General features: G+C 49.0%; 9 protein-coding genes across 9 annotated transcripts; 5 read left to right on the forward strand and 4 right to left on the reverse strand.

The window, feature by feature from the left end:
• Window positions 1-228: 228 nt before the first annotated feature.
• Window positions 229-1,680, reverse strand: sfh5 (CRAL/TRIO domain protein; the record flags this gene model as incomplete). The annotated part of the gene is given in 3 exon segments (XM_056696852.1): window positions 229-438; window positions 452-968; window positions 1,025-1,680. 3 exon segments carry the CDS (start codon window positions 1,678-1,680, stop codon window positions 229-231), a joined length of 1,383 nt encoding a protein of 460 aa, XP_056559064.1.
• A 1,900-nt stretch (window positions 1,681-3,580) lies between these two features.
• N7496_003922 (2EXR domain-containing protein) lies at window positions 3,581-4,435 on the forward strand (the record flags this gene model as incomplete). The annotated part of the gene is made up of 1 exon (XM_056696853.1): window positions 3,581-4,435. One exon carries the CDS (start codon window positions 3,581-3,583, stop codon window positions 4,433-4,435), a length of 855 nt encoding a protein of 284 aa, XP_056559065.1.
• A 1,119-nt stretch (window positions 4,436-5,554) lies between these two features.
• On the reverse strand, window positions 5,555-7,549 carry N7496_003923 (endo-beta-1,2-glucanase; the record flags this gene model as incomplete). Its single annotated transcript, XM_056696854.1, has 8 exons — window positions 5,555-5,665; window positions 5,731-5,903; window positions 5,958-6,229; window positions 6,290-6,359; window positions 6,416-6,683; window positions 6,757-6,880; window positions 6,934-7,184; window positions 7,253-7,549. The coding sequence occupies 8 exons, from the start codon at window positions 7,547-7,549 to the stop codon at window positions 5,555-5,557; spliced, it is 1,566 nt and encodes a 521-aa protein (XP_056559066.1).
• Window positions 7,550-8,556: 1,007 nt separating this feature from the next.
• On the reverse strand, window positions 8,557-10,521 carry N7496_003924 (transcription factor domain-containing protein; the record flags this gene model as incomplete). The annotated part of the gene is made up of 3 exons (XM_056696855.1): window positions 8,557-8,718; window positions 8,786-10,366; window positions 10,447-10,521. The coding sequence occupies 3 exons, from the start codon at window positions 10,519-10,521 to the stop codon at window positions 8,557-8,559; spliced, it is 1,818 nt and encodes a 605-aa protein (XP_056559067.1).
• Window positions 10,522-11,051: 530 nt separating this feature from the next.
• N7496_003925 (glycoside hydrolase family 1 protein) lies at window positions 11,052-12,687 on the reverse strand (the record flags this gene model as incomplete). Its single annotated transcript, XM_056696856.1, has 4 exons — window positions 11,052-11,182; window positions 11,236-11,732; window positions 11,796-12,082; window positions 12,145-12,687. 4 exons carry the CDS (start codon window positions 12,685-12,687, stop codon window positions 11,052-11,054), a joined length of 1,458 nt encoding a protein of 485 aa, XP_056559068.1.
• Window positions 12,688-13,262: 575 nt separating this feature from the next.
• N7496_003926 (putative MFS hexose transporter) lies at window positions 13,263-14,860 on the forward strand (the record flags this gene model as incomplete). The annotated part of the gene is made up of 2 exons (XM_056696857.1): window positions 13,263-13,415; window positions 13,475-14,860. The coding sequence occupies 2 exons, from the start codon at window positions 13,263-13,265 to the stop codon at window positions 14,858-14,860; spliced, it is 1,539 nt and encodes a 512-aa protein (XP_056559069.1).
• Window positions 14,861-16,776: 1,916 nt separating this feature from the next.
• On the forward strand, window positions 16,777-17,769 carry N7496_003927 (cytochrome P450; the record flags this gene model as incomplete). The annotated part of the gene is made up of 2 exons (XM_056696858.1): window positions 16,777-17,269; window positions 17,333-17,769. The coding sequence occupies 2 exons, from the start codon at window positions 16,777-16,779 to the stop codon at window positions 17,767-17,769; spliced, it is 930 nt and encodes a 309-aa protein (XP_056559070.1).
• Window positions 17,770-19,784: 2,015 nt separating this feature from the next.
• chiA1 (class III chitinase ChiA1) lies at window positions 19,785-23,025 on the forward strand (the record flags this gene model as incomplete). Its single annotated transcript, XM_056696859.1, has 3 exons — window positions 19,785-19,889; window positions 19,962-20,379; window positions 20,438-23,025. The coding sequence occupies 3 exons, from the start codon at window positions 19,785-19,787 to the stop codon at window positions 23,023-23,025; spliced, it is 3,111 nt and encodes a 1,036-aa protein (XP_056559071.1).
• A 654-nt stretch (window positions 23,026-23,679) lies between these two features.
• On the forward strand, window positions 23,680-24,877 carry N7496_003929 (CaiB/BaiF CoA transferase family protein; the record flags this gene model as incomplete). The annotated part of the gene is made up of 2 exons (XM_056696860.1): window positions 23,680-23,740; window positions 23,796-24,877. 2 exons carry the CDS (start codon window positions 23,680-23,682, stop codon window positions 24,875-24,877), a joined length of 1,143 nt encoding a protein of 380 aa, XP_056559072.1.
• Between the last annotated feature and the right edge of the window lie 1,997 nt (window positions 24,878-26,874).

Raw genomic sequence — 26,874 nt, forward strand, 5'->3', positions numbered from 1 at the left:
TGCTTGTTGAGCCAACTATACACTACAAGGTAATTTACACTCTTTACTGACAGACTAACTTTTAGTTTCAAATAAAAATATCTTATTATGAATTATTAGGCTTGAAAGTACAAGTCCAGATGAAAGGCACTAGTTGCCTAAGGCGAAAGCAAGAGCAGAGAGCCTTGGCAGCCACTCGTCCTCCGGGTATCACAACGAAACGCACATTCAGAAATAGGACGGCACAATTTACTTGGCCTCCTCAGCAACAGGTTTGATCTCCTCCTTGAGCACCTCCTTCTCAGTAGTCTGCTCGGTATTAGTGGCCCCCACCTGGACATGAACTTCCTCCTTAACGGGCTCCTCCTTGGGAGCCTCTGCCTTAACAGGCTCTTCCTTAGCAGTCTCTTCTTTAGCAGCCTCTTCCTTGGGAGCCTCCTCCGTAACGGGCTTCTCATCCTTAGGGGGGAACAGCGGGGGCGGCAGTCTCCTCGGTGGCTTCGACTGGCTTGGCCTCATCCTTCTTATCCTCCTTCTCCACCTTGTCCTCCACAAGTTGGACAGTTCGTGCCTCGTCCTTCAGTTCAGCACCCTTTCCACCGTAGGTCTTGGGGATCTTGTCCGCAATGGCCGCGGGGAACTCACGGGCGAGGTTCGCGCCGTTGGAGATCGGGTGGAACTTGCGGGTAGTGTTGCGGCTGAGGAACAGCTTCATGGCGGAGAACATCCAGCCCATGATGGTAGGGACGTTGACGAAGAACTTCTCGCGCAGCAGCTCGGGGTAGGCAGTAGAGAAGACATCAATGGTCTTCTTGGTGGCGGCACGAACGGCGGGATCCATACGCAAGAACTTGACGTTCAGGTAGTCGTGAACCTGGATCATCTGATAAGGATCCTTCTCGCCGTCATAGTCGATGACCTCGGTGGCATCCTTCATCTTCAGGTCCTGAACGGCGAGTTCCATAAGGGCGGCGCGCCATTTGACAAACCTGGAGAGAGAGTCAGCACATTATATTTCCAGGATTGAATTCATCAAATCACTTACTCGTCGGAGTCGCCAAAAGTGGCGCTAACATCCTTCACGGCACCGTAGATGTTCCAGGTGAACACCAGAGGGCGTCCATCCTGCTCATAGGTTGTCAGGTAGCCGAGACCACCGTACTTGGTGGCACTGTAACGGCCAGACTCGACCAAAGCCAGAGGATCGGTCTTCTTGCGCCATTCAAGAGCCTTGCGCAGTTGATCCTGAGCACCCTGGACGTTGCCCTCGTTGGCACGGAGGAACTTGATCAGCACATTGACGGTAGGCACATCCTCGCTGTCCTTGAGCTGCACGCCCCACATTTCATTGTAGCTAGTCTCGTTGAGGATCTTAGGCAGCTGTTCGAACAACTGGGCCAGACCGGGGATCTTGGTCAGGTATGCGGGCTGCTCGGGCTTCTGCTCCTCAGGTTTGGCCGCTTCGGGCTCAGGGGCAACGGGCGCATCGTTCACGGGCTCTTCCACCTTGGCTGGAGTATCGTGGACAGCCTCCTCAGCCTTGGGCTCGGCTTCCTTGTCGGTAGTCTCGGTGGTTGCAGCCGCGGGCGTTTCCGAAGGCTTGTCGCTAGCTTCAGGAGCTTCCGAAGCTACCACGGCAGCTTCCTGGAGCTTCTCGGGCTCGGCCGCGGGGACCTGTTCGACGGGCTTTTGGTCCGACATGTTGCGATTTTTTGGAGATGAAAGAGTACAATTGACGTGATGGTGAAAGAAAAGGAAAGAGGAAATAGAAAAGCTTCAGGGGAAAGAAAAAAAGATTGAGGCAGGGGTTCGCTGCCTCGATAATTTGGCCTATCAATCGGGTCCACTGCCGTCCCCACCTGTCAACCCGATGGATCATGGGCCTACGGCTGAGACAACACTAAGGGGCTCACCCATCGAGCGATTCGAGCCCGGGGAAATTTGAAGCCCCTGAGTACCAGCCTGTTGTGAATTCTAAATGGGGTTCTAGACTGACATTGGTCACTGCAGTTGGTCCTGCTGCGGTTTTGGGAGATGATTAGCGCTATGGATCGAGAATACCGCAACTTAAATATAGCACGGCATTCACTAGGCAGTCCAACGAGCAGAAAGCCAGAGAGCTAATATTAGACTACCTGAGTCGGGCTGTTTGTATGCCAGAATTGAGTGAATTTAGCTCTATCCAAACCATGAGGGATCTAAGGACAAGATCTCATTAAACGAAATTAAGCAGGAGCGCTAGGCCACAAAATACGGAAATGAGGAGGACTCTTAATCTTGCCGATGAAAAATAGTGGAGACCTATACAAACGCTAACCACAGCACAGCGCTTCATTATCCAAAATAGGCTCTGCTACCATAGGGGTCTCTCGTGCCTCGTGGAATGTAGATAAGTAATTGCACTCTCCACAAGGCTCAATGACTGGGGAGGTTATTATCAATATACCGATCTATCCTCCTTTGATGATATGGTAACACAGGGTCCCGGCAGACCCTCTCAGCTGTCCTAATAGTAGAGTTGAATAGCAGTGTAGATTAGCCGGAGCACGACCCGTTCGGGGCTGAGCCGTCACCCGTAATTAGCTCTGAATCCACACCCGAGGCCACGAAGAAATGTCCATATGTCCTCGAATTCTGAGAGCTTGATTAGAGGTCAATGGATGATAAGATATTCCCGTGGCCGGTTGATGGCCAAGAGGATTTTGAGATATGGCGATAAAAATAGGTGCGCCTGTAGCGATGGCAACGCAATGGAGACTCATTAGCAGTTTCATACTCAATATGTAGCTGCCCCCCGTTGGTCTAAAGAACAGCTCAAAGTACGATCATGGCCGAGATAAGAATTAGCAGGCAAGTATACGTTTAAACATGATATGTACCTCAAAACATGTAAGCCCTTTGCTATTGTTGACCCAAATTTTGTACCACTTTTCTGGTGGGAGTACCCAGCTGAAATACAATACAGAGTAATCTTTAACTTTCTGGCTTGACATCTAGAGTCACGTATGGAGAGATGTTACATATAGTTATGCTGGCCATATAACTATTCTTGCGCCAAGCTCTTTTGACAGTAGCTTCATCGTCACAACCGGGCCATTTAATTGGCCCAATATGGCCAATTCGGATGTCTTTTCCGGTATTTTCTTTCTCCGCGTGAGAGGCACACTGCTATTGGTCAGACTATAGGCGATCAGGTCGGTACTCGAGCAAATTATGCGAACAATATCTATTCAGTCTAGGGGTTCTGACCTGTTCTTATTGAGACAACCGCAGGGGAGGGATTTACATTCACTCTGCATCCTCTATGAAACCTTCACTTATGACGAGAAATTCCCGTGAATAGCTTGGACATGTCGGATATCAGCCTGGAGGGAATCGTTATCTCGGCTATTTGCACCTGCTTCTGGTTGAGGCGCAGATTCGAAGAGGCTACTGGAGTGCGACGAATAGATTCCATGCCCGTGACCAGGCACAGGCACCGGGGCGGGCACGAGCGGCGCTGGCAAGAATATCCAGGCAATAAAGCTGACCCCTCTTAGACTTTATAACACTCACAAGCAAAGTCCCCTGGATATACAATACCAAGTAACACACAACCTCCATGGCAACAGAGTTCCCCCGTTTCGGCTTGTTACCGGCGGAACTGCGCCTGCGTATCTGGCACTATGCCATCCGAGGGTCGTGGACATGTATTACTCTCGAGCGCACCCGAGACAACCAAGATATAACGGTCGGCACTCATCCGCTCAAGGCCATTGCCCACACATGTCTCGAGGCCCGCCAAGTCCTGACCGAAGCACACACGTATATCGAGGGAATCGGCTGGCTCAATTTTTCGCAAACTCTATACATCATGCAAAACATCCCTAAGGGGTCAGTATACTGGTCACGAGACTACCCTTACCAACAGCCTCCAGTTGGGCAAGTACAGCATCACCACAAGCTGTTCGATCATATCCAGCACATCGTGCTAACCCCGAATTCCCGGCAAGAGCTGATGGTCGGCCTTCTTGGTTGGCTCCGCGAAATTGAACCACCGCTAAAGAGTATCATATGTGTTCAGCCGTGGCCTCTGCCAGATGACAGGGAGGCGTATGATTCAGATCGTGACTGGATAGGAGTGGAGGAGACCTGGGATCCTACATTTACGAATTCACCGACTGAGTTGGATCTGTCTACATTGAAACGTGCGATTGAGCATGGCGAAGAAACGGGCGATTATCGATTAGCGCATGGGCTGTCCACGGATGAGTACAGGGCCCGTGTTGGCCAACTTGCAGATCGTCTGCCGCGGTCGCGGCCATTTGGTCGTCGGCCAGGTCGTAATGGGTATTGGGTGGCGAGCGTCGAGTTAGGAGATCTCAGGGCCCTCGTACAGAATTTTGATTCAAGTCCGAATCTGTACTTGCAGACGGTTGGACATATACGTGGCTCAAGCTTAGGTAAAAACGTTTAAGGAGGGGCATAAGCCACAGAGAAACGAGAGAGGGGTAATATACAACAGAACAGAAGAAAGGGAATAAATATGGGCTCTGTAGTCGAATATATTACTTCCCGGGGATTTGAATCAAGCTTTAGCATTTGGATTCTGAAGCAATATCAAAAATCAAAAATCGTGTACTCGGTTAGCATCCCTTCCATCATAGCCGTGCGGACTGGGAGACAACGAAGTTCTGGAGGTGAGTTACGTGTGAGCCCAAGTCTACAGTCGTAAGAGGCAGGAAGAAACATGAAACCAACTCCCATCTTCCTTCAGCACTCTCCTATTCGCTTCAACTTTCACCTTCAGTAACCCTCGTCAGTAGCCACCATCACCCTCGACATCAACATCATCGACAACTATCTCTCTATTCAGATCCAAAAATTCACGACCCAGTCTGCTCCAGATCCTTATCGAGGAATCATGGCGACGGACTTTCCTCTCATCTTCTCACTACCCCCGGAACTCCGCCTCCGCATCTAGTATCTTGCCCTCACAACATCCTAGTCCTGCACCTTATCATTGAAAAGTCATTCAGAAGCCCGTGAAAAAGAACGCCCGGGAACGGCTGTTAAAGGATAATAGAAAAGACGATTAAAAAGTAAACCCATTTACGAAAATCGGAGATAAAAGATGTTAATTTACTCGAGCCACAGCGACAGTTGTACAGCCAAGTCCTTATGATACGGTTTGGAGTGTAAAGTTAAATATTAAACGGGAAGAGAGCCCTAGCCAAATCCAGCTATAATTCTCTAACTAGTTAAACGAAATATTCTTGTTCATACCTTTTAGGGGTCTAGTAATTTACCGATGATACCAAAAAGACTCTAGGGCTTGGCTGGGTAGTCATTAGTCTTTACGATTCGAAGCCCGCCGTCCAGAATGCATCGGTGTCCCCATTATTTACATCTATAACATCATACAAAATAGTCCGTTCGCGGCATATACTTTCAGCTCAATAAGGAGCTCCTAAAATTCTCAAAGTAGAAGCGATATACACATTGTATAAGCCAAAAGCCACAGGTCAGTTGAGTCAACTCTTCTTGAGTTGATCAATCAAATAGGGTCTATTCCCAACACCCAAGACTTAAATACCTAGTTGCAGGTAGTAAAGTCGGCGAGTCCGGTATCAGGTACAGTATCCTGTGGAAGACAGAATGCAACATGTTCGCCCTTGAGATTTTTGAAGACCCTCGAGTATTCAGCCTAAAAATATTCCGTCAGTAAAGATACGCGCCTAAATTGAATGAATTAGAAATCCAAGATAATACCTCAATTCTGTTCACAAATGTGTTGTAGATGTTCTCGGCCTTCATTTTCTGACGGACCAGGTCGGACACTCCTCCAAGAATGGCGTTCACAGTGGTGACCTTGCTATCCCAGGTCAGAAGCGCAGACACTCCAGTTCCATCACGACGAGTAGATTCGGTGCTACCGTAAATGTCTTCACTGAGTTAGTAAACAAACAATTATCAGGAAACGACGGGACAATGCTGACTTTGCATCTTCTTTGCGATAGCCATGTTTCTCCACCAAGCCATTCCAACTGCCTTGTCAAACAAGACCGTAGGGAATACGCTGTAAGGGGTGATGACGTCGAGCTCTTGGACTGTCTGGTTCGAGATTGAGGGGATACCGGCATTCGAGATATAGCCGACCACATCGCCAGTCGATGGGTCCGTGACGTTGTTGATGGAGGCGAACATGCCTGGGACCTTGGTGACAACCGAGTTGCAAGTGCGAACACGCTCAGCATTTTGGAAGAGACGACTGGAGTTCAATTGTCAGTGTGCCTGAGGTTTTGGTCGGCTATTGTACATGAGTACTCACCGAATGATATCAATGTCGTAGTAGGGCATCTCCATCACCTTCCAGGTCTCGTGACTGGAGAACCAATATCCTGTACAAATGTCAATCTCGATACTGTATCATCGCTTCCTGCGAAATAGAACATACCCTTCTGGACAGTTATCGGTCCGACATTGCCCATATGATAGTCCACGCTCACCAACTTGGCTCTCTTGTACTCCCAAAGAGCCTCAATCTCGGCTTCGGAGAGCCCACCAAAGAACTGGAGCCACCAAGTGAAGAGTTCTCCTTCGTACGGATCATCGAGGTAGCTGGAACCCTCACAGGCATACGTCTGCTCGGGGTGGTGGACAGGAAGTGTCTGGTTCTTGATATCCACCACAGCACAAACTTTACCCGCGCCCTCGTAGAATATCTTTTGCAGAAAGGAGATGGGGTCAGCAACCTTTTGTCCTTGTGTCTTTGCAGGAAAAGTATGGGAGACGTACATGAGCTGCAGTTGTCTTGGTATAGTCCATCCAAGTCTGCCACTTCTTGGCAAGGTCGATATATGACTGATTTGAAGAGCTCTCGGCAGCTTGAATGAAAGCGTACACGGCCCACAGAAGCTCACTATAAGCCTTGTTAGTTGGATGGGCTTCGCAGGATCGAGTATATAGAGGTACCCATTGTCCAGGCCTGGGACACGGTTATTCCAGTCCCAGGTGGGAGAGAGATCTTGAGAGCTCGAGGTAAACCACGGCAGGAATCCACCAAAGCCAGGGTAAGTCTCATTAAATCTCAAGTAAGTCTGCAATTTGACGTCCATGATAGAAGCTGCGATTCCAGGAGCTGCGGACGGATTGCTGGGAGAGAGGAAACGGGCAGCATCGGCAGATCCCAAGATAGCATGGGCATAAAGCATGATTTGCAGTGACTATTTGGAGGAGCACAGAGTAAGTCTCATTGGTCGCAATGGAACTTTCCGTGGAAATCGCAACTCACTTCTTTGCTTGCGGCGCTGAAAGGATGCTTGGCAGTTCTCACACCAGTCACGAAATCAAGGTTCGTCCCGTCGTATGACATTCCATTATCTGAGTTATAAGAAACATTGTTCTGGTGGAACTGGCCTTCCCAAAAAAGCATATCGTTGATAAAATTCGAAGGATCTTGCAGAATTTGCTTCTGAGTGTATTGCTGAGCAAATCGGCACGATGGCTTGCCATTCTGCTCTGAAGCTGCAGGTAAAGCTGTAGCTAGAGTGGCACATGCCAGGCCCAGCGACGCCTGAGTAAAACGCATAACTGGGTGAATAGAGTTGAGTAAACAGCAGAGAAGGCTGAAGGCTGAAGGCTGAAGACTTCGGATGCTGAATCTCAATCGTGGTGAGACAATGGCAGGTTGGTAGATATGGTGGATCGTGGGACGGCGAAAATTTATATACAACTGAATAGCATAATCTGAATGGGTTTTATTCGAACCTTAGGATATGCATCGGAAGAAATCTTTAAAATTAATGAAGCATCTCCATATTTCCCCTGAAAACCTGCCTCTTAGGGTGCGATCAGCCTTTCCCCGCATCACCCGAGAATGAGAATGTCTGGGGAATTGTCGGGCTGCCCAATGAAACAATGAAGTTGCCCACTGTATTTGATTTTAGAGCCATAATCAATCTCTGAAGAATCTCCACCGGGCCTCGTAAGCGTCAGCTTTGGCTTTTATTCGGTGAAATTCACGCGAGAGAAAAAGTTGGAAGCGGAAATTCGGCACTTGAAACCAAGGCAGGGCGAGGGCGGACCGTGCGCCGATTCGCCGATGGGTGGCCAAGTGTCGGGGAAACGGCGAAATACGCTCTGAAGCCGACTCGGAGTTTCCAGAGTTTAATATAGCACCATTTCGGGTTATTTCAAATCGGAATTCTAGAAGGACCTTATTCAATTTTGATATTGCAATGAGGCCAATGAAAGCCGCCAAGAAATCGGGGCAATACACTGGGCAGATTTCTGCCTGAAACCTAAGGCCCTTGAGCTAGTGTATCAATAGAAGCAAACGTTGGAGGGCCATGTGTCTGTAGCTAGGACTTCTCTCAAGGCCAAAGAAAATAACTCTGAAAGTTTGGAAAACATGTCCAAAAGGGGGTCTGAAAGAATATCTACAAATGAATGTGCGATGATTCAACCAAGCAGGATCTGAGCCCCCTTGCGCATCGGAATATCAGGGATATGCAATCACACTCAGATGGCGTTTAACGACCTTCATGATCATTATGAAAATTTTTTCCATTATCTCTTTATCATACATACAAAATGTTACATAGACCGACGCAAGGTATCTGATGCTTTTGAGTCCAGCCGTGTCAAGATATCAAGTAGCACGGACAGGTCAGTTCGCGCGCGAGCTGATAGAGGCGATGTCTCATGTTGATCGATGATCTCTAAGAGGCTAGCACCTATGAGGCGTATCTTCTCAACCTTTTCATACACAATCAGCAAGACTGGCAGCAATGATGATCAAGGAACAATGGTGCAGATAACTTACACACGGTTCTCCATTGATTTGTAATGACCAGAAGGGCGCCTCCCGCATAATTCTGAGCATATTCCGAGCAATCTCCGTTTTTCTCAGGAGCAAAATCTCATTGTGACCCATGGGAAAATAGTTGGCCTCCTCGAACTTCTGCGTTATGACCATCTTCAAGCAGTGCAAAGAAATGTACAAGTTCGCAGCTTGGATGGTGTAAATCCTTGATAGACTGTTCATTTCTTCTCTATCAGAGTGGGCATTCGTTAGGAGCTGGTCATCCTGGAGAAAGGGGGGAAGATCGTCTAAAGACGTCACAAAGAGGACGTAAAGATGATCCAGCCGCAGCCTTTCTTCAGCAGTGAGTGAATGATGAGGGCTCATCGAGACGTTTTTGCGACTGTCAAGCAATCGCATTTCCAGGAGCAAATCTGATGCGGTCTGCCAAAGTCGGAGATTTGCATTAAAGCCGATGAGAAAGCTTTTGCGGACAGTTAAGTCATCTGCATTCGTGCTTCCCGGTGTCACGATGGCCTCGTCCTCAATGCCGGTAGGGTAGCCCATGGTAATGCCAGACTCGAAAGAAAATTTATGGATGGTGATCGGGCGACTGTTTAATATGGCTGCAGACTTGTCTCCGATGTAGGTAATCCAGAACGCTCGTCGGCGGAATTCGGCTTCGAGAGGATGTAGGCCCTGGATCGACTCTTCATCATGCATCTGCAGTACTTGGGCTAATCGAGTCGCTTCGCCAAATATATGCCATGAAAACCTTGGCTTTCCAGCCGCATGCATGCAGTTAGAGTGAAGATATCGAATAGCCACAGAGTTTGCATTTGGATATTCGAGATCGGCCTCGAGGTAGGTCACTAAGCAGCTGCGAGAGGCCTGGAGAAAAATATCTGCGATCATCTCTCCCTCCGGGAAAATGTCCTTGGGGAGAAGGAAGGCTGTCTCGGCGCAAACGGCCGTGATGAGAGTGAAAGTCACATCAGGCCATAGCTCAGGGTATTTCAATGATTCATACCCATATCTCATGCTCGAAGTGTTCCCTCGTAACGTTCGTGTATCATCTCGAGCGACGAAAAACTCCAGGCCCTCTCGGAGACTCGATTCATGAACGAGCGGGATGAGGGGAAAGAGATAGTCGAAGAAAAGTTTGAAGCAATGGTTGATCAGGTTCTCCAACACAGCAGTTGGCCTGCGTAGGTACAGTTGCCGGGCAAGTTTTTCCCATCGCTGTAAAGCGGAGATAGCGCCTCCGGTCGACGCAGCATGGGACAAAGGGGTAGGAACAGTATGTACCGTCGCCGGCGACAGCGCAGGATCTAGGCTGATGGCAGATGTAATTCCAGAGTCCCACAGATCGAGGTTCTCCGAGCTTGTGGGGGCTTGAAATAAACCCTGTGAAGAAGAGTTATGTCTCGTTACATGCAGGGATGGTGTGATGGGACTGCCCAAAGAGTTCCCTTGACCTTCTGTGGCCAGATGGCGTCTTTTTGCCTTCGGACCTCGTCTAGAGAGTGGCAAATCGAATGTGCATTGCTCGCCCGCCAGGCGACAGTTGACACAGACTGATGATGGATCAGGACTGTCGCACTAGGGAAGTAAGAGATTCAGTTTGATGCATCTTTGATTCTGGACGGTCGCTTTCCAGCGCTATTCCAAGGGGTACCCACCTTGGCTTTTCGCCGCCGGCATCGATCGCATGCCCTACTAGCTGAGCGCGGAGTATCTTCATTAGCGGCTGCCATCACATGGCCGTTGTTTCGAGTCGGGGAGAACGGAGAATTGTTACAGTTTGTGGAAAGGAAAACTGGGGGGTGGCTACGGTCAAATACTCAAATACCCCGCTTTTCCAACAAATTTCCCCGACACAGGGGTCCCGCGTCCCGGTCACGAGGACTCGGCAGCAAATAAACGGCATACTCCAACGGCCACAAGCCGAGAAAAGAAAAAGCAAGTGATCTCAGAGTTGGAGGTTGTTGATATTAACATGGCATACTATTAAAGACGGCATTTCAAGACAGGGCCTTTTTAGCTTGCAACTTTGGTCGAATTGAACTTGGTTGTTTCTGTGTCTATTTCTTTATTTATCTCCAATTGAACCATGTAACGCCCTCAAAGTATCCGTTAAGCCTAAATTCTATACCCGGTTGACATGCAAGTAACCGAAATATGCACCTCTCTAGCAACTGCCTCTGCTGTAACATTTGCTCCCCAGAGCCCCGTGTCGTACTCAGGCCAACGTAATCCTCGATGGTTGTTGCTACTCCTTAGGAGCCTAATTTGTAGGAACCATGTACTTGTCAAACATCCCCTTAAGGAGCAATGCAGACTGTTTTGGGGTTCTTTCCAGTGTGTTGTAGTCGGTGAAAGTGACGCCAAAGCGAACTCCGTAACCATCGGACCATTCTAAAGGATGTATTAGTTATGGAGTCTTGTTGAAGAAGAATATAAGAACCCACCTAGGTTGTCCATTAGGGACCAGGCAAAATATCCTGTGATATCAGAGCCATCCTCGTTGCGTGCTAAGGCAACGGCATTGATGTGGTCTTCGAAGTAGCGGATGCGATACACATCATTAACTGCTTCTTCGACCGTCATCTTGTCTTCTCCAGGACAAGGACATCCATTTTCAGTGATATAAATAGGCTTTCCGTATTTACGGTAAACCCGAGTCAAGTGTTTTCGGAACAGGTTAGGGGTTGAGCGCAGCCAGTGAACGCCGGACGGCTCTCCAACAGACAGACCATGTTTGTTTTCTTGAAATTCCTCCACATTCCCGAGACAGTCGGTCTCGGATGCCGGGCCGTCACGGTGGCGCGCAAACTGAGAAGTGTAGTAGTTCATTCCGTAGAAGTCGATCTCCGCTTCTCGAAGAAGACCAAACTCAGTCTCTGTGAATTCAGGCAGACGGTCACCAAGCTGCTCTCTCATGCACTTGGGGTAATCTTGTGCGAGGCTTTTGATATCATGAGGTGATTAGCCTTCTAGCAGGTTATGTGAGAAGCGACGTTGTACGCACCACACTGGATTGGCAAACCATCCGATATGAAACTCCATACGTCGCTCAGCAGCCTCATGATCACGCTCATCTTCCATGTCCCATGGCTCATAGTAATCTCCATTTAAGGAAATTCCAATTCTCCCATTTTGTGCTGCTCGGAACTCCTTGTTATAAAGAGCCACCGCGCGGGCGTGGCTCATGATAAGAGCCTTGCCGACGGTCCAAGGCTCCGTCGCAGAGTTGCCCTCCGTAGACTGAGGATTGATGCTGCTTCTTCCAGGAGCATTTCCACCAGTAGAATAGCCCTATATTTAATTAGTCAGTATGAAACATCGCAAGGAAAACTGAAGCCAGTGGATACACTCACAAAGATGGAAACAATCCACGGTTCATTCAATGTAATCCAGTTCTTGACCCGATCTCCGAATCGCTCATAGCACACCTTGGCATACCTCTCAAAGTCCCTCTGAGACTGCTCGACATTCAGCCAACCTCCATATCTGTCATGAAGAGCTTGAGGCAGATCCCAATGATAGAGTGTCACCCAAGGTGTGATACCTCTTGCAAGCAGAGCGTCAATAAGACGATTGTAGAATGCAACTCCCTCTTCATTTATCTCATCATCTCTGCCGCCCATCGGGATGATACGCGTCCAAGAGATGGAAAACCGATATGCCTTCGCGCCATACTTGGATAGAAGATCAAAGTCCTCCTCATACCGATGGTAGTGGTCGCATGCAATATCACCGTTGGCACCCTTTGTTCTTGTTGGCTCCAGGTGGCAGAAAGTATCCCAGATTGACTTTCCGCGACCACCTTCATCAAAAGCCCCTTCAATCTGATAGGCAGCGGTGGCAAAGCCCCATTCAAAGTCGCTGGGCAATGAGTTGGCAGGAGAACTAGTCGCCATTTTGATAGAATTTGCCTTCACAGCAAGTCCTGCTAGTGACTCTTGCAACGTTGTCAACTTACAAGTTGAAGGGAACATATTTTCACTTCTGTGATAAACGGAAGCTCCGGTGCCTTATACCTGAGCGGGGTGGCTTGTGGCGTAACTGGCGTTGAAACAAGAGTGGGGCGCTCGAGGTTCCATGGTTGGGATCGGGGAAATACCATGGGGCCGGGACAATTTTAAACGTGGGTGTCCGTGCTGCTGGTATTTCCCCGGTCGAATTTCCCCGTCCCCGTCCCCGCAACCCCAAATTTTATTCCCGACGAATTTCTTCTTCCCCACAAACCTCAGTCGACTGCGACTGGATGGTCCCCCGCCATGGGAATTTGCCCGGCTCTCCTTTCCACGTGTGGCAAGACCCAACTGATTGATCGTGCATGAATCCTGGTAGGAGCGTGTTCTATATAAGGAGCAGCGATCCCCATGTGGAAGTGTCCAAGGCCACAAGATTCACCTTCACTTTCCACTACACATTTCCGTGCAGATTTGTCTGTAGCTTAATCTTCCGCCGAGACAGTCAATCGAGTGCAATTATGGCTCCTGCTGCTGCTCATGCGGCCGAGGGCATCATATCGCCCATCGATGTGAAATCCATTCCACCATTCTGGCGTCGGAAAAATGGCATACTGCTATATTTCCTCCTCACGTCGTCTCTTTTTGCCAGCGCTGCGCTTGGTATTGATGGTGTCAGTCATGTTATACTCCAATTTGATGTCAACACCAACTAACAAGTTTCTCGACAAAGTCCATGACAAATGGAATGCAGGTCTTGAACTCATGGCAAGACAGATTTGGACACCCTGAAGGCGCAAAGCTTGGATTCTTTGGAGCTTCCAACGCCATTGGCGGCGTTATCCCATTCATTTTCTTGAGTTGGATTAGTGACAAATGGGGCCGCCGTCTTCCCACCGCGCTCGGCTCGATTATAATCATTACTGGCGTTCTTATTGAGCTATTTGCTACCTCTCTGAACATGTACATCGGCGGAAAGATAATCCTTGGAGTGGGATCATCATTGATTCAAATGGGCGCTCCGGTCTTGGTCACTGAGCTATCTCACCCCAAAGAGCGTGTCCAAATCACGACCTTTTACAACACGTCCATCGTTCTCGGTTACGTTATCGGTGCGTGGGCGACATTCGGATGTTTCAGGATCAACAGCCAGTGGTCATGGAGGCTCCCGACTCTAATTCAAATCATTCCATCCGCTTACCAGTTCTGTCTCATCTGGTTCTGTCCTGAGTCGCCACGCTGGTTGATTGCAAATGGCCGCACCGAAGAAGCACGCGAAATTTTGATCAAATATCACGGCGAATGCAATCCGAACTCCGAGTTAGTGGAGATCGAATACGCTGAGATCCAACAGGCAATTTCCAAGGAAGCAGAGGAAAACATGACCTGGCAGGCATTCTTTTCTTCAAAGGCCAATCTGAAGCGCATTTTCCTTTGCTTCTGCACAGCCTTGTTCAGTCAGAGCTCTGGTAACCTGTTGGTATCAAACTATCTCACGCAAATTCTGAAAGATACTGGCCTCAAGACCGAATACGAGATTACACTTGTCAACGGAATGGTCACTCTTTGGCAGTATATCGTCGCCATTTTTGTCACTCTTGTCATTGACCGCTTTCGTCGCCGCTTCTTCTTCCTCACGGGATCAGGCGGTGTTCTTGTCACGTTTATTGTCTGGACAATCGCGGCTCAACAGTACCTCGAAAAAGGCTCCCTGGCTGCCGGAAGGCTCGTTATAGCTTGCATCTTCGTCTTCCAATGCTTCTACACGCTAGGTTGGACGAATTTAATCGTTACTTACCCTCTGGAGCTGGTTCCAACTAAAATGAGAGCCAAGACCTGGGCCTTTGTCCTGCTGACGATCCAAGTGGCCTCCATCTTTGGAAGTTATGTCAACCCTATTGCATTGAAGAATATTGGGTGGAAATTCTACATCTACTACTGTGTCTGGGTGTTTATCGTCTTCCTAATTGTCTATTTCTGCTTTTCGGAGACTTCTGGGTTATCATTGGAGGAGGTCGCCTGGATCTTTGACTCAGAGGATAGGAAAAAGGAAATGGTGCACAAGATTCAGGAAACAAAGGAGCAAGTCACGGAGCACGTGGAAGAGAAACTTGCATGAGTGAGATATATTTAATTATGTGAGGAACTACTTCTTGTATCTATCTTTGAGGGCCTCCTCCATTATAGAAGTTATACAAATATGGGTGATGTTGATTGGTTGATTTCTGGCAGAATAAAGCGATGAAGTGCTCACTCTGTCACGTGATACTGATTGTATCTGTCGGAACAACAAGAAGCCCGTATAGACTAAGAATGTTGCCCATGGTGCATTTTTAGTCTAGCGGTATTATGCCCCATCTGTGTTTGACAGTATCTTTCCCCCTACAAATTCAGGCATCAGCGTACCTCTGCATGAATGAACCGCATTATTGCTATAGTTAAAAAAGGGGGGCAGGGGAAAGCTTGGCCCAGTGGGTTTTATAAAAATTTTTCATATACTTACCACAAGCTAGCGGGGGACTAAACCTACATCAGTGAGTGGATTGTGGGCCAGTATAGGAGACGGACTCGGAAGCAGATGGACACTAGGATGTAAGATCATGTTTGATATGACTCGCATCTAAGGATGGAATTTCCATCCCTGCTTGGGCCTTGAAGCGAGAAGATGGAAAATGCTTTGACTTAAAATTTGTCATCGTTATTGTTTCCTATGTGCAACAATTAAAGGGCTTGTGTATCATCGGAGCTCAGACTACGATGAATGGATTGCTTCCCACCAAGCCCTGTATGATCACTCCACACATGCTGTGTTACCCTAAATGTATATGATATCATACGCAGACCATGGACATGAAGTGGGGAAGGGGGTCCATTATGTGACATACTGGCTTTTGTTTCGTTCTTAAACGGTGAAGGACGTAGGCCCTGTTGCGGAAGAAATTATATTCCGCATATTCTACATGGCTTATATGGTTTTGGCAAACTCCATAGCTCGAAAATATTTCCATTGAATTAAGTCTCCACGATTTTCCCCTTTAAGTCTGAGTAATGAATGCGAATGTTTTGCCACTGCGGTGAAACGTAGCAGCCAGTTATACTTCAATCGAACCCTCACAAACTTGCATTGCAGGTTAGATCACAACATTATGAAGCTCTTGTGAATTGAAATCGTGTATAAAAGTGCACCAGCACTGAAAGAGCCCAGAAGGCAATTTGGGAGGGTGAAATGTAGAATATAAGAGATTGAATCTCCTCCAGTCCAAGATTAAAGATTGCTAATTTCTATCAATACAACACCGCGATCTTTCAGAATGAGTTTAGCTTACTTGAACCATGGTAATTGGAGCCCTTTTAATTCTTTTTCTCTTGTTCTACATTCACCCAACCTCCGCATGGAGGTCCTTCGAGATTTACTCTACTAAGCGTAAGCACCGATATATAACCGATGCGGCCGGCATACTAAAAGCCGGGCTATCCAAGGTCAGACAAGCTCAACACGTTAAGACTTCACAAGCTTCAACGTAGTCATCTAACATATTTATCTAGTCCCGGGTTTTCCAAATCGTTAGTGATAATGGCCACAAGACAATTCTTTCGCCATACTACGCAAGTGAGATTAGTAGACTGCCTGGCTTGAGCTTCAGCAAGTTTATAGTTCAGGATGTTCACAGTCAACTCAAAGCCTTTGATCCCTTTCTCCAACTTGATTCAGGAAATGAGATTTTTCAAGATGCGGTGCGCATGAGACTGACACAGGCCTTGGGTGCGTTACAATACAGACTACGTCGGACTTGGCTCATACTTTTTCCGTAGGGAGCGTCTTTCCGATGAAGTTTCGGTCGTTCTTCGCAAAGTTTGGACTGACAAGGAAGGCATGAAAGCTTTTACCATTTCCCTCGTTATTTGAGAGGCTGAGTATGTATAGAGTGGCATGACCCTACCTTGAAACCCACCATACATAGAATCGTCGCCCAGCTTTCATCAAGGGTCTTTTTGGGTGACAAGATCTGTCGCAACCCTGATTGGCTGAAGGTCATGGTGAATTATACGGTTGATGTTATCACAGCGTCAGAAGCCATTCGATTAATCCCCCGGTTCCTTCGACCCATTGTAGCTCCGTTCCTCGGATCTTACAGGAAGATCAAATCCGAGCTTGCCGAGGCAAAATCTATCATTAACCCCATACTAGAAGAGAGAAGACGAGAGAAAGAGACTGCATTGAGATTGGGAAAGCCAATTCCATATAACAACGATGCAATGGAATGGATGGAGCAGACTGCCAAAGGGCGACCGTACAATCAAGCGGCCATGCAGCTGGCTCTCTCCGTCGTGGCCATCCATACGACCTCAGATATGATTACCCAGATTGTTTTCGACCTATGTGGAAGAGAGACACTTATTCAAGAGTTACGACAAGAGATCATATCGGTCATTTCTCAAAAAGGGTGGAAAAAGACTGCTCTCTACAAACTCCAGCTGATGGATAGTTTTCTGAAAGAGTCACAGCGTATGAAACCAATCAACATTGGTGAGTACACCCATAAATGTTCCTCATATAGGTCGCATGCTCCACCTAACTGATCATTTATAGTCTTCATACGCAGAATCGCCGAAGAAAATATCAAATTAAGTGATGGAACATCAATCGTCAAGGGAACATCACTTGCAGTCCCGAATTACTGGATGTGGGATGAGAAGTTCTACGAGAATCCCAATACCTTCGACCCATATCGTTTCTTAAAGAAACGACGAACCCCTGGTCAGGGGACCAACGCTCATCTCGTGTCTGCTTCGGCCGAATACCTTGGCTGGGGACTTGGAAAGCATGTTTGCCCTGGCAGGTTCATCGCCAGCAACGAGATCAAGATTTTCCTATGTCATGCGCTTCTCAAATATGACTTCAAACTTGCTGAAGGATCTATTCCTCAACTCAGACGACAAGGCTTTGCTTTACATGCCGACGATAGTGCGAAAGTCTCCATTCGCAGGCGACGAGAGGAAATCGTACTCGAAGATATTTTCGACTGACTTTGTGCCATTCTCTTCTCCGAGGTATCCCCGCCACAATCTTTATGCGCAATTTTCAATTTACCAGCTCTTGAATCTCTCGGAGGTACTTATGCACCGTTTCCGTAGTATGTATCGAGCATTCCTAATGACATTGAGTTTTTTGTTGCCTCCGGTGCGGGCGGATATGATGGTAGAGGCTGGTTATGTGGGACCTTAAGGGTCCTCTAGCATAGACTATTTCACGAAGTCCCAACGATGCGGCGAAATTCCATAGACTATGCCTACCTAGGCAATTCGGAAAGTGGACTCCATTGGTTAGTGAGCCAATGGAGGGGCATTTTCAAAATTTGTTTCCCACTTAGCCCTAACGGCAGATGAGCGTGGGGTCCGAAAAAAGGACCATGATCCGCAATCAGTGCTTTCAAGCCTCCGATACATCAAAGGCACCCTAAACTTGATTTTCGTTCTGGATCTTCTTGGCCGAAATTAGTTCAAAGTTAAGCCGAGCCAAGATGCGAATCCAATCTCGCTAGCGGGGACAGGAAATTACTTGGTAACAGGGGAATGAGCCCACGCTAGCATGGCGAGATTCGTGCAGTCCAAAGTCCTAGAGTAGCATTCGGGGCTTGCTTAGGGTAGGATCGATCAGGCACGAGAACTGCTTGCTAAAATCTTGCTAATTACCCTGCCCCTCTCTAACCGAGCTGGAAAACGGCGTGCTGATCCGGTTGGCTTCCGATAAGTCTTTTGATTGGTGTTCCTGCGAGGCTCCGCCCCAAGCGAACCCCCAATTTGGCCCAATTTGTTTCTCCACGAGTCGACGCTCGGACTCTCGTGCATTCAAGTAATTTCCTTTTCCCACTTCCACTTGCTGTCCATAGTCCATGGCCATCACCAATACCCGTTTTACCTTTCCAGTATTATGCGTGATGGAATTGACACTCTTATGGCAATCAGCCATGCTTCACATACCGAATTTACCTCTACTATATAAGCATCTACGCTTCATCGACATAATGTGTTCTTTCACGTCTATCCGGTAAACCCGGCTTCCATCTCTAGACCCTGACCATGTCTGGTTCAACCAAAACGACTCTCGGGACTATCACGCTTAGCGGTATTTAGCTCATTCCATTGTCCAATGATCAATCGGAAATGACCGAACATCCTGATCTCCATTCGCCCTATCATCCCTCGTTATACTTTCGGTCGAAGCCGCATTTGGTGCCCGGACATTAAGACTATCCCAAATGAAGACCGGATCAGTCCCCTTCCATGCGGCTCTTAAGATTATTCCAACTTTTACCTTGCCAAGGGCGCTTGAACCCTTCAAACTGGACGTGTCCCTCCTCCCCCTCCAAGGCTCCAACGCCACTCTGTCATCCTCCGGACTTATCCTAGTGGTGGCTTTGGTCACAAAATTACTGGCACCTTGACTCGTGAAGGCTTGCATCTGGCCCTTTTATCCGGCCTTTGAGGCGGCTGAGATGAATGGCGTGCGCCCTCGGTCCTTACATACCTACCGTGCTCGACTCCGACCTTTATCTCCGGCTAGCGCTTTCTCGCACTCTCGGGTCCAATATGGTCAAGTCTGGTTGGAAGAGATCTGACCGCTATTCGTTGGACTCGAGCAAGTGGAGAGTGTTCCTGCAGTGGAAACCGGTGCTAAGCCGTGGAGAATCCAGGTACCTTGCACTTCCCGGTGATGAAATGGAAACCCCCCTTCTCATTAGTTAGCTGGGCGATGACTAGATTCTTAGCGCACCATAGAAATGGCATGCACAATTCAGGAGGGCATAGCCTCCACCTGTAAGAACAGTATTATGTATCCTTTTTAATAGGTGACCTGCTGTCTCCCTCTTCTTCGACTTTAGGCTCTGAATATTTTCACTCTCTTTCCTTGAGTGATCGGTGCCCCAGCAGACTATCGTCTGCGTCCTTTCGTTGATTCGAACGAAGGCAGTCTTGCCTTGCCACTCTTTTATCTCTGGCTTTTTTACACTCGCCAGTGTCATTCATTACTAGCTTATAAAATGGCTTTCCGGAGGACTGTTGCCGCTATTGCGGCTCTCTCATCCATCGTCGTTCCTTCTGCTGCGTTGGATGTGGATTTGAAAACTAATCTCGCCGTCTATTGGGTTAGTTCCTCTTTTTGGCTGCTTTTCATTGTACCTTATTCCATTTACTGACTTACTAATTTATAATAACAGGGCCAGGGAGCGAATCAGCAGCGACTTTCTCACTTCTGCCAAGAGACATCGCTCGATATAATCAACCTAGCGTTCATTAATGTGTTCCCAGACGCTGTCAGTGATTATCCCGGCTCCAACTTTGGCAACCAGTGTGATGGCACCGTCTACCCTGGAACGGAGCTTCTCAGCGGCTGCCACCAGATTTGGGAGGATATCCCGGTCTGTAAGGAGATGGGCAAGACCGTTTTGCTGTCTATTGGAGGAGAAACTGCCTACCAGCAGCTGACCAGTGACATTCAAGCTATCTGGTTTGCCGATTTCTTGTGGTACTCGTTCGGTCCCCAGAACGAGAACTACACCGATGTCTATCCTCGTCCCTTCCAAGCCAACGCTGTGGATGGTTTCGACTTTGATATTGAGCATGATGGCGGCGCAGGTATGTTGACCCCTATTCTATTCTTTCTTATATAATACCCTAAGTCATTCTCAAATAGGCTACGCTACCATGATTAACCGTCTGCGCTCCCACTTCGACGAGTATCCGGACCAGCAGTTCTATATCTCTGGTGCGCCTCAATGCGCGATTCCTGATGCGCAGCTCAGCGACGCCATCTCAAATGCTTCATTCGATTTCCTGTGGGTTCAATGGTATAATACGGCTAGCTGCTCAGCGAGCGGGGATGGCTTCAATTATGATGACTGGGTTGAGGTTATTCGGAACAGTGCCAACCCCGAGACCAAGCTGTTCATCGGACTTCCTGCCTCTGAGGACGCTGCCATTGCAGGCTTCTACTTGACCCCTGAGGAGGTTTCTCCTCTGGTTGAGACATACATGGCGTTGTACCCCAAGCACTTTGGTGGTATCATGCTGTGGGAGGCTACTGCTTCGGAGAACAACGTCTCTCCCGACGGTCTGACCTATGCCGAGGAGATGAAGGAGATTCTCTACAGCTGTGCTCCTCCCCCTCCCCCTGTTACTTCGACTTCTACCATCCTTGTGACGCCAACTCCCAAGCCTACTCCTACTCCTACTCCTTCCAGCTCGGTGGTCCCTTCTAGCACTCCAGCCTCATCCCCGGCCTCCTCGTCCCCGACCTCTTCGATTGTCATCCCGTCGAGCTCCCCGGTTGCGTCAAGCTCCCCAGTTGCGTCAAGCTCGAGCTATGTATCATCAAGCTCGCCCGTTGCTTCTCAGTCCAGCTCTTTGCCCTCTTCTAGCCCGGTGGCATCGACTACTCCTGCTATCCCATCTAGCTCGCAGTATGTCTCAAGCAGCGCTCCTCATGTTTCCCAGTCGAGCACTCCCTCGCCTTCCAGTATTGGCTCGTCTAGCTCTACCCCTACGCCCAGCCATACCTCTTCGTCTGTTCCAGTGGTGTCGTCTAGCGTTCCCTCTAGCGTGCCATCCAGCTCGAAGCCTGCCTCATCCAGTGCCGCTTCCACCTCTTTGACCAGCTCTCAGGCTTCGTCTTCTGTGGTTGTCCCTAGCTCTAGTGTGCCTGCTAGCTCCCCGGTCGCGTCTTCTTCTAGCCTGCACACTTCTAGCTCAAGCGTCCCGGTCGTCTTGCCTACGGCTACTCCCTCTAGCTCCCCCTCGCACTCAAGCAAGCCGGCTCAATCTAGCTCTGGAAGCTCATCGTCTTCTGGAATTGCCGTTACCCCCAGCGGAACTGTTTCAACGCCTTCAAGCACTCCCGTGGCTCCTACTCAATCGTCTTCCTCCAGTGTTGTCGTCGGAAGCTCCAGCTCCCCTGTGCTGTCATCTTCCAGTGCTGTCGTGACCCCTAGCGGTACTGTGTCCAAGACTTCAAGCACCCCGTTGATCCCAACTCAGTCGTCGACTGCCTCTATCGTTCCCGTTGGACCTTCCAGTTCCCCCTCCTCTAGCAGCCCAGCTTCCAACTCTGTTACTCCTTCTGGAAGTGCCTCGGCCTCTAGCTCGACCGTCCCAACTGTGATTGCCTCTTCCCAGAGCGTTAGCAGCACTAGCACCCTCTCGAGCTCGTCTTCTATCCCTCACAGACCCAGCCACACCCCCGTTACCCAGTCACCCGTGTCTAGCCCATCTCAAGTCCCTATGTCGAGCTCTGTTGCCGTGTCCGAGTCACCTTCAACTTCTAGTTCCGTGTCTGTAACCTCGGTCTCCTCTTCTGAGTCGACTTCGGCTACCAGCACTCAGCCCGCTGGTCAGTCAAGCTCTCCGGGTGTCGGTGCCACTGGTAGCTCTCAGGTTACCAGCTCTTCCCAGGCTACTAGCACTTCTCAGACTCCTGGCTCCTCTGGATCTACTGGATCTGGATACCCTACGATCACTTCCGTCATCAGTGCTTCTCCCTCGGTCACTCCTGCTCCCTCGTCTACCCAGCCTGATGTGACCACGACAATCATCGTTACCTCGTATACCGATATCTGCCCCACTGGTTTCACCACTATCACGACGACTATCACGACCACTGTCTGCCCCGAAGCCACTGCTAGTGTGACTGGTCCTTCTTCCGGTCTGGCAACTACCACTCCCTCCATCCCCGAGGGCTGGACCACTACCGTGACCGTCTGCACTCACTGTGCTGCGACCCCGACCACTGTCACTCTTACCAAGCCCATTGCTACCACGACGGCAGAGGTTACCCCCGTTCCCTCGTCCCCGGCGGGTAGCGAGACTTGGACTGAGACCTGGACTACCACTGTGACCTTCTGCAAGCACTGTGGTCCTACCGGCTCGACGGTCACTGTGACCGTGCCTTATACTCCCTCGGCAACCCCTACCGGAAGCACGGGAGCTTCTGGACAAGGTGAAGGGTCCGGTTCCAGTGGCTCCCCCAAGCCTACCGTCACCGGCACTCTCGTTGTCATCCCCTCTTCCAAGCCCATTGGATCGGTTTCTAGCATCCCCTACTCCCCCAGCCGAACCCCGACTTTCGCTGCCCATTCCACTGGTACCGCCTCTCAGGCTCAATCCTCTGCTAGCAGCACTCAAGAGGGAGTCTCTCCCATCTACACTGGCACTGCCTCTCGTTCGGGAGTTACCAACTTCATCGCCATCTTCATGACCGTCCTAGCATCTTGCGTCTTCATTCTCTGAACCTGATAGCGGACTGACCTTTTGAAGCGTCCTGCATCTTGTTCATATCCGACAATTCACCTTGTCGGTTTTTATCTATGTTTTTTTATGATGTTAATTGTTACTATATTTACTTCGACAGCCCTCGATCTCTAGCCTGACCTCATGTGAGAGTCGGTAGAGTGATTTATTTCTACATGGCCTATTATTTTTGATCATTATATGGAGAAACTCTGGTCATTTTATGAAAAGCGTGCAAGCTATCAATCTTAGATTATATACTCCCATTGAGCCAATCAACATTGTATTTCCTATTCAAGATGACATGGCGAAAGTAATTAGCGGAGTGGGAGAACAGCTTTAGAATAGTAAACAGCATAAGAGTAGTGTCTAATCATCACATATGCATGAAGTGGGATTTAGACTTATCTAATGCAGAATCTCGTATTTCCCAATAATTAATTACACTAGGTAGAGCCTTTGATTTTCCTGTCGTCACTAATGGAGTTATCCAAATTGTGTACACACGTGGTTCCCCGCACGCCGCACACGGCAATGACTACCACGGACCTCGGCTGCGGAGACACCAGTTAATCTGATCTCCATAATTAAACTTCATTCCATCTCGCATTCGATTGAAAGTAAACATTTCATCCCTACCTTCATCATTAGAGAATGGCCGCTCCACCGCCCTTGAATGGCATTCGAGTTGTCGAGCTAGCTGGTCTAGCTCCAGGTAAGACCCTCGATCAGCCGTACCCCCGAGCATTCAACATTGACTGTCTTTATAGGCCCTTTCGCCGGTCTCCTTCTGGCCGACTATGGCGCATCAGTCCTTCGAATTGACCGGCCATCCTCAGTCAGCGCAGATCAACTTACTCGTCATAAGACTTCCATTACCCTCGACTTGCGCGAGGCGAAATCGCGAGAGATCCTTCTCCGCATCCTAACCGCCACCGATGTTTTGATTGACCCCTTCCGTCCCGGCGTTCTCGAACGTCTCGGTCTCTCGCCAACGGAAGTTCTCCTCAAACATAATCCGCGTCTTATTGTGGCGCGCATGACGGGATTCAGGCGCGATGGGAAATACAAAGATATGGCCGGTCACGACATTAACTACATTGCCGTATCGGGCGTCCTCTCCATGCTTGGCCGCGCAGGAGACAAACCCTACGCACCAGGTAACATTCTCGGTGATTTTGCTGGAGGTGGTGCTATTTGTTTCTTGGGTATCATTCTCGCCTTGATCGCTCGCACCAGCACCGGCCGCGGCCAAGTCGTAGAAGCCAACATGGTCGATGGATCCGCCTACCTTGCAACGTTCCCTCGCCTAGCCACGAAACTCCCCTCCTGGAATGAACCGCGCGGCGAAAACCTACTCGATAGCGGATGTCCATACTACGATACCTACGAGACTAAAGATTCTGGGAAATACTTTGCCGTCGGCGCACTCGAGCCGCAATTCTACGCAGCCCTACTCCGCGGACTACAGCTCGACCCGAAGAGCCTGCCAGCACGCGAAGACCGAGACAGTTGGCCCGCGCTGCGCGACATTTTCACTCGTCGCTTTAAGGAAAAGACACGCGCCGAATGGGAGGCCGTATTCGATGGCACAGATGCCTGCGCCACACCTGTCTTGGAACAGAGCGAGCTGGAGTCGGCGGGGTATGAGCAACGTCCCGCCGTCCACTTATCCCGCACGCCGGGCCATCCCATCAAGGCCGATGAGGGCGGGTGGACTGGCGGGGGACTTGAGGCTGGTGAGGGAGGGGTGGAGACGCTTCGATCTTGGATGGGATGGGAGCCTAATAAGGATTTCCAAGTGCGTGAAGACGGCGCACTAGTATCTGTGGACAGGAGGGTGAAGTTGTGAAACATGCGCAGTGGGTTAGGAATGTTCATTTTGCAGTGTACCCATGGAATGTTTCGCCCAGTCTGCTATAGGAGATCTCCGATCTTTCTCGAGGGTCCCCACCCCACTATTCTAATGTACATGCATCTCTACACAATTCTCGCGTAGCCTTGCGGGTTGCGGGATATATTTTGCGTTTCTTTGAGGATTTTACCTTTCCGTCGTCCTGCGGTAGCCTTTGCTACACTTTCCATCCGCATACCATCGTTTCCGAACCCTCAATTGCAGAACGTCACCAGGTACACGTTTCCAGCTCGGTTGCGACGAAAATCGGAAATGCTGAAACACGTTGACGTCACGACTAACAAATTTCCGTATCCGGACTCCACCGAGTACCACCTCCCCACGTGCGGTTGCTGTGGCGCAGCAGGTAATTCCGTACGGTATTGTTGTGTTTTGTAACATGGTAACATTACGTCTCAGCCCTACATGGAAGTATCAAGGTTGGATAGAAACTTTAGCACAAGATGGATGCGACCGAGTGTTTTAACGGTAAAGTCTTCCTAATTATAGAGGCGGACGAAAATGTCAGAATGAAATAGCAGTAGCCATTGAATTCAACATACAGAGCTATCAGAGTGATCAGAGAGCCTTGTTCGTGAAGGTGTTTCTATCTGACCAACCAGTAGTCTTGATGGTGAATCGCACTACTTATGCCTTGTATAATGCAAAATTAACGAGAATTATTCAATTGTGAAATAGTCATAGTTCTAATTTGAAATTCAGAATTGCAGACTCGAGGGTGTAACATGGCAGAGGGGTACCTGGACTAATCAAACACCATATCTACGGTAGCTTCCAGCAGAATATGATTATAAAAAAAGGGTTGAATGATATTTCGGACAATTTCACCCATGAGAAACGATATCAAGATCGATTGAAGAACTCGAGGGAGATAACCTTACTATCTAGATCGTTGACTAGTTGCGTTACCACGCGTACCTCCAAGGCATCGGCAAAGCCACTTCAGCCTCACGCCCCCGCCCCCAACCACCTGATTACGTTCAGGCTGTTCACACCGATATGCATGCATAGGTGTTGAGACACGCTTCAAGGGTTTGCCATAGCAAGCTAGAGCCTTTTTGTACCATGGTTCATCTCTTCAAGTCCGATATCACCCTATCAAAAGCCACATAGACAATCATGAACGGGTTACGGTTGCAAGACTATACCGTCGCATGGATATGCGCTCTATCATGCGAGCTCAGCGCTGCGCGAGCCATGCTGGATGAAGAGCATGCAGAAACTCCGATCCCGGCTCAGGACGACAACGCATATATCTACGGGCGGGTAGGATCTCATAACGTCGTTCTGGCTTGTTTACCCAAAGGAGTGCCAGGTACAACCTCCGCGGCAAACGTCGCCAAGGACATTATTCGAACGTTTCCCTCTATCAACTTCAGTTTCATGATTGGTATCGGTGGCGGAGTACCAAGCGAGCAGCATGATATTCGCCTAGGTGATGTCGTTGTCAGTGTCCCCAGCGACGGGCACGGAGGAGTTGTGCAGTATGACTTTGGGAAGACCATCAAAGAAGGCAAATTTTGCCCAACTGGCACCGTCAACAAGCCAGCCCCGAAGCTTCTCGGTGCAGTTCATCGCCTTCAATCGACTCATGATTTGCAAGGAGACAAGATATCTCAGTATATCATGGAGGCAGCCAGAAAATACCCGAATAAAAGCTCGGACTTTTCTCCTCCCAGGGCAGGGTTGGACCGTTTATTTGAATCCGAATATGAACATCGCATCTTGGGCCGAACTTGCGAAGAATGTGGCTGTGATTTGAATAAGGTCAAGAGTAGAGCTGCACGGATTCACCATCAACCAAAAGTACTCTACGGGAATATTGCCTCTGGAAACCAAGTCATCAAACACGGGCAGACGCGTGATCGTCTAGCTAAAGAGCACAGGATCATCTGCTTCGAGATGGAGGCGGCTGGACTGATGGATACATTTGC

This window comes from Penicillium cataractarum (assembly GCF_028827025.1).
Source record: "Penicillium cataractarum strain IBT 29864 chromosome Unknown utg000002l, whole genome shotgun sequence".
Taxonomy (NCBI): Eukaryota; Fungi; Ascomycota; class Eurotiomycetes; order Eurotiales; family Aspergillaceae; genus Penicillium; species Penicillium cataractarum.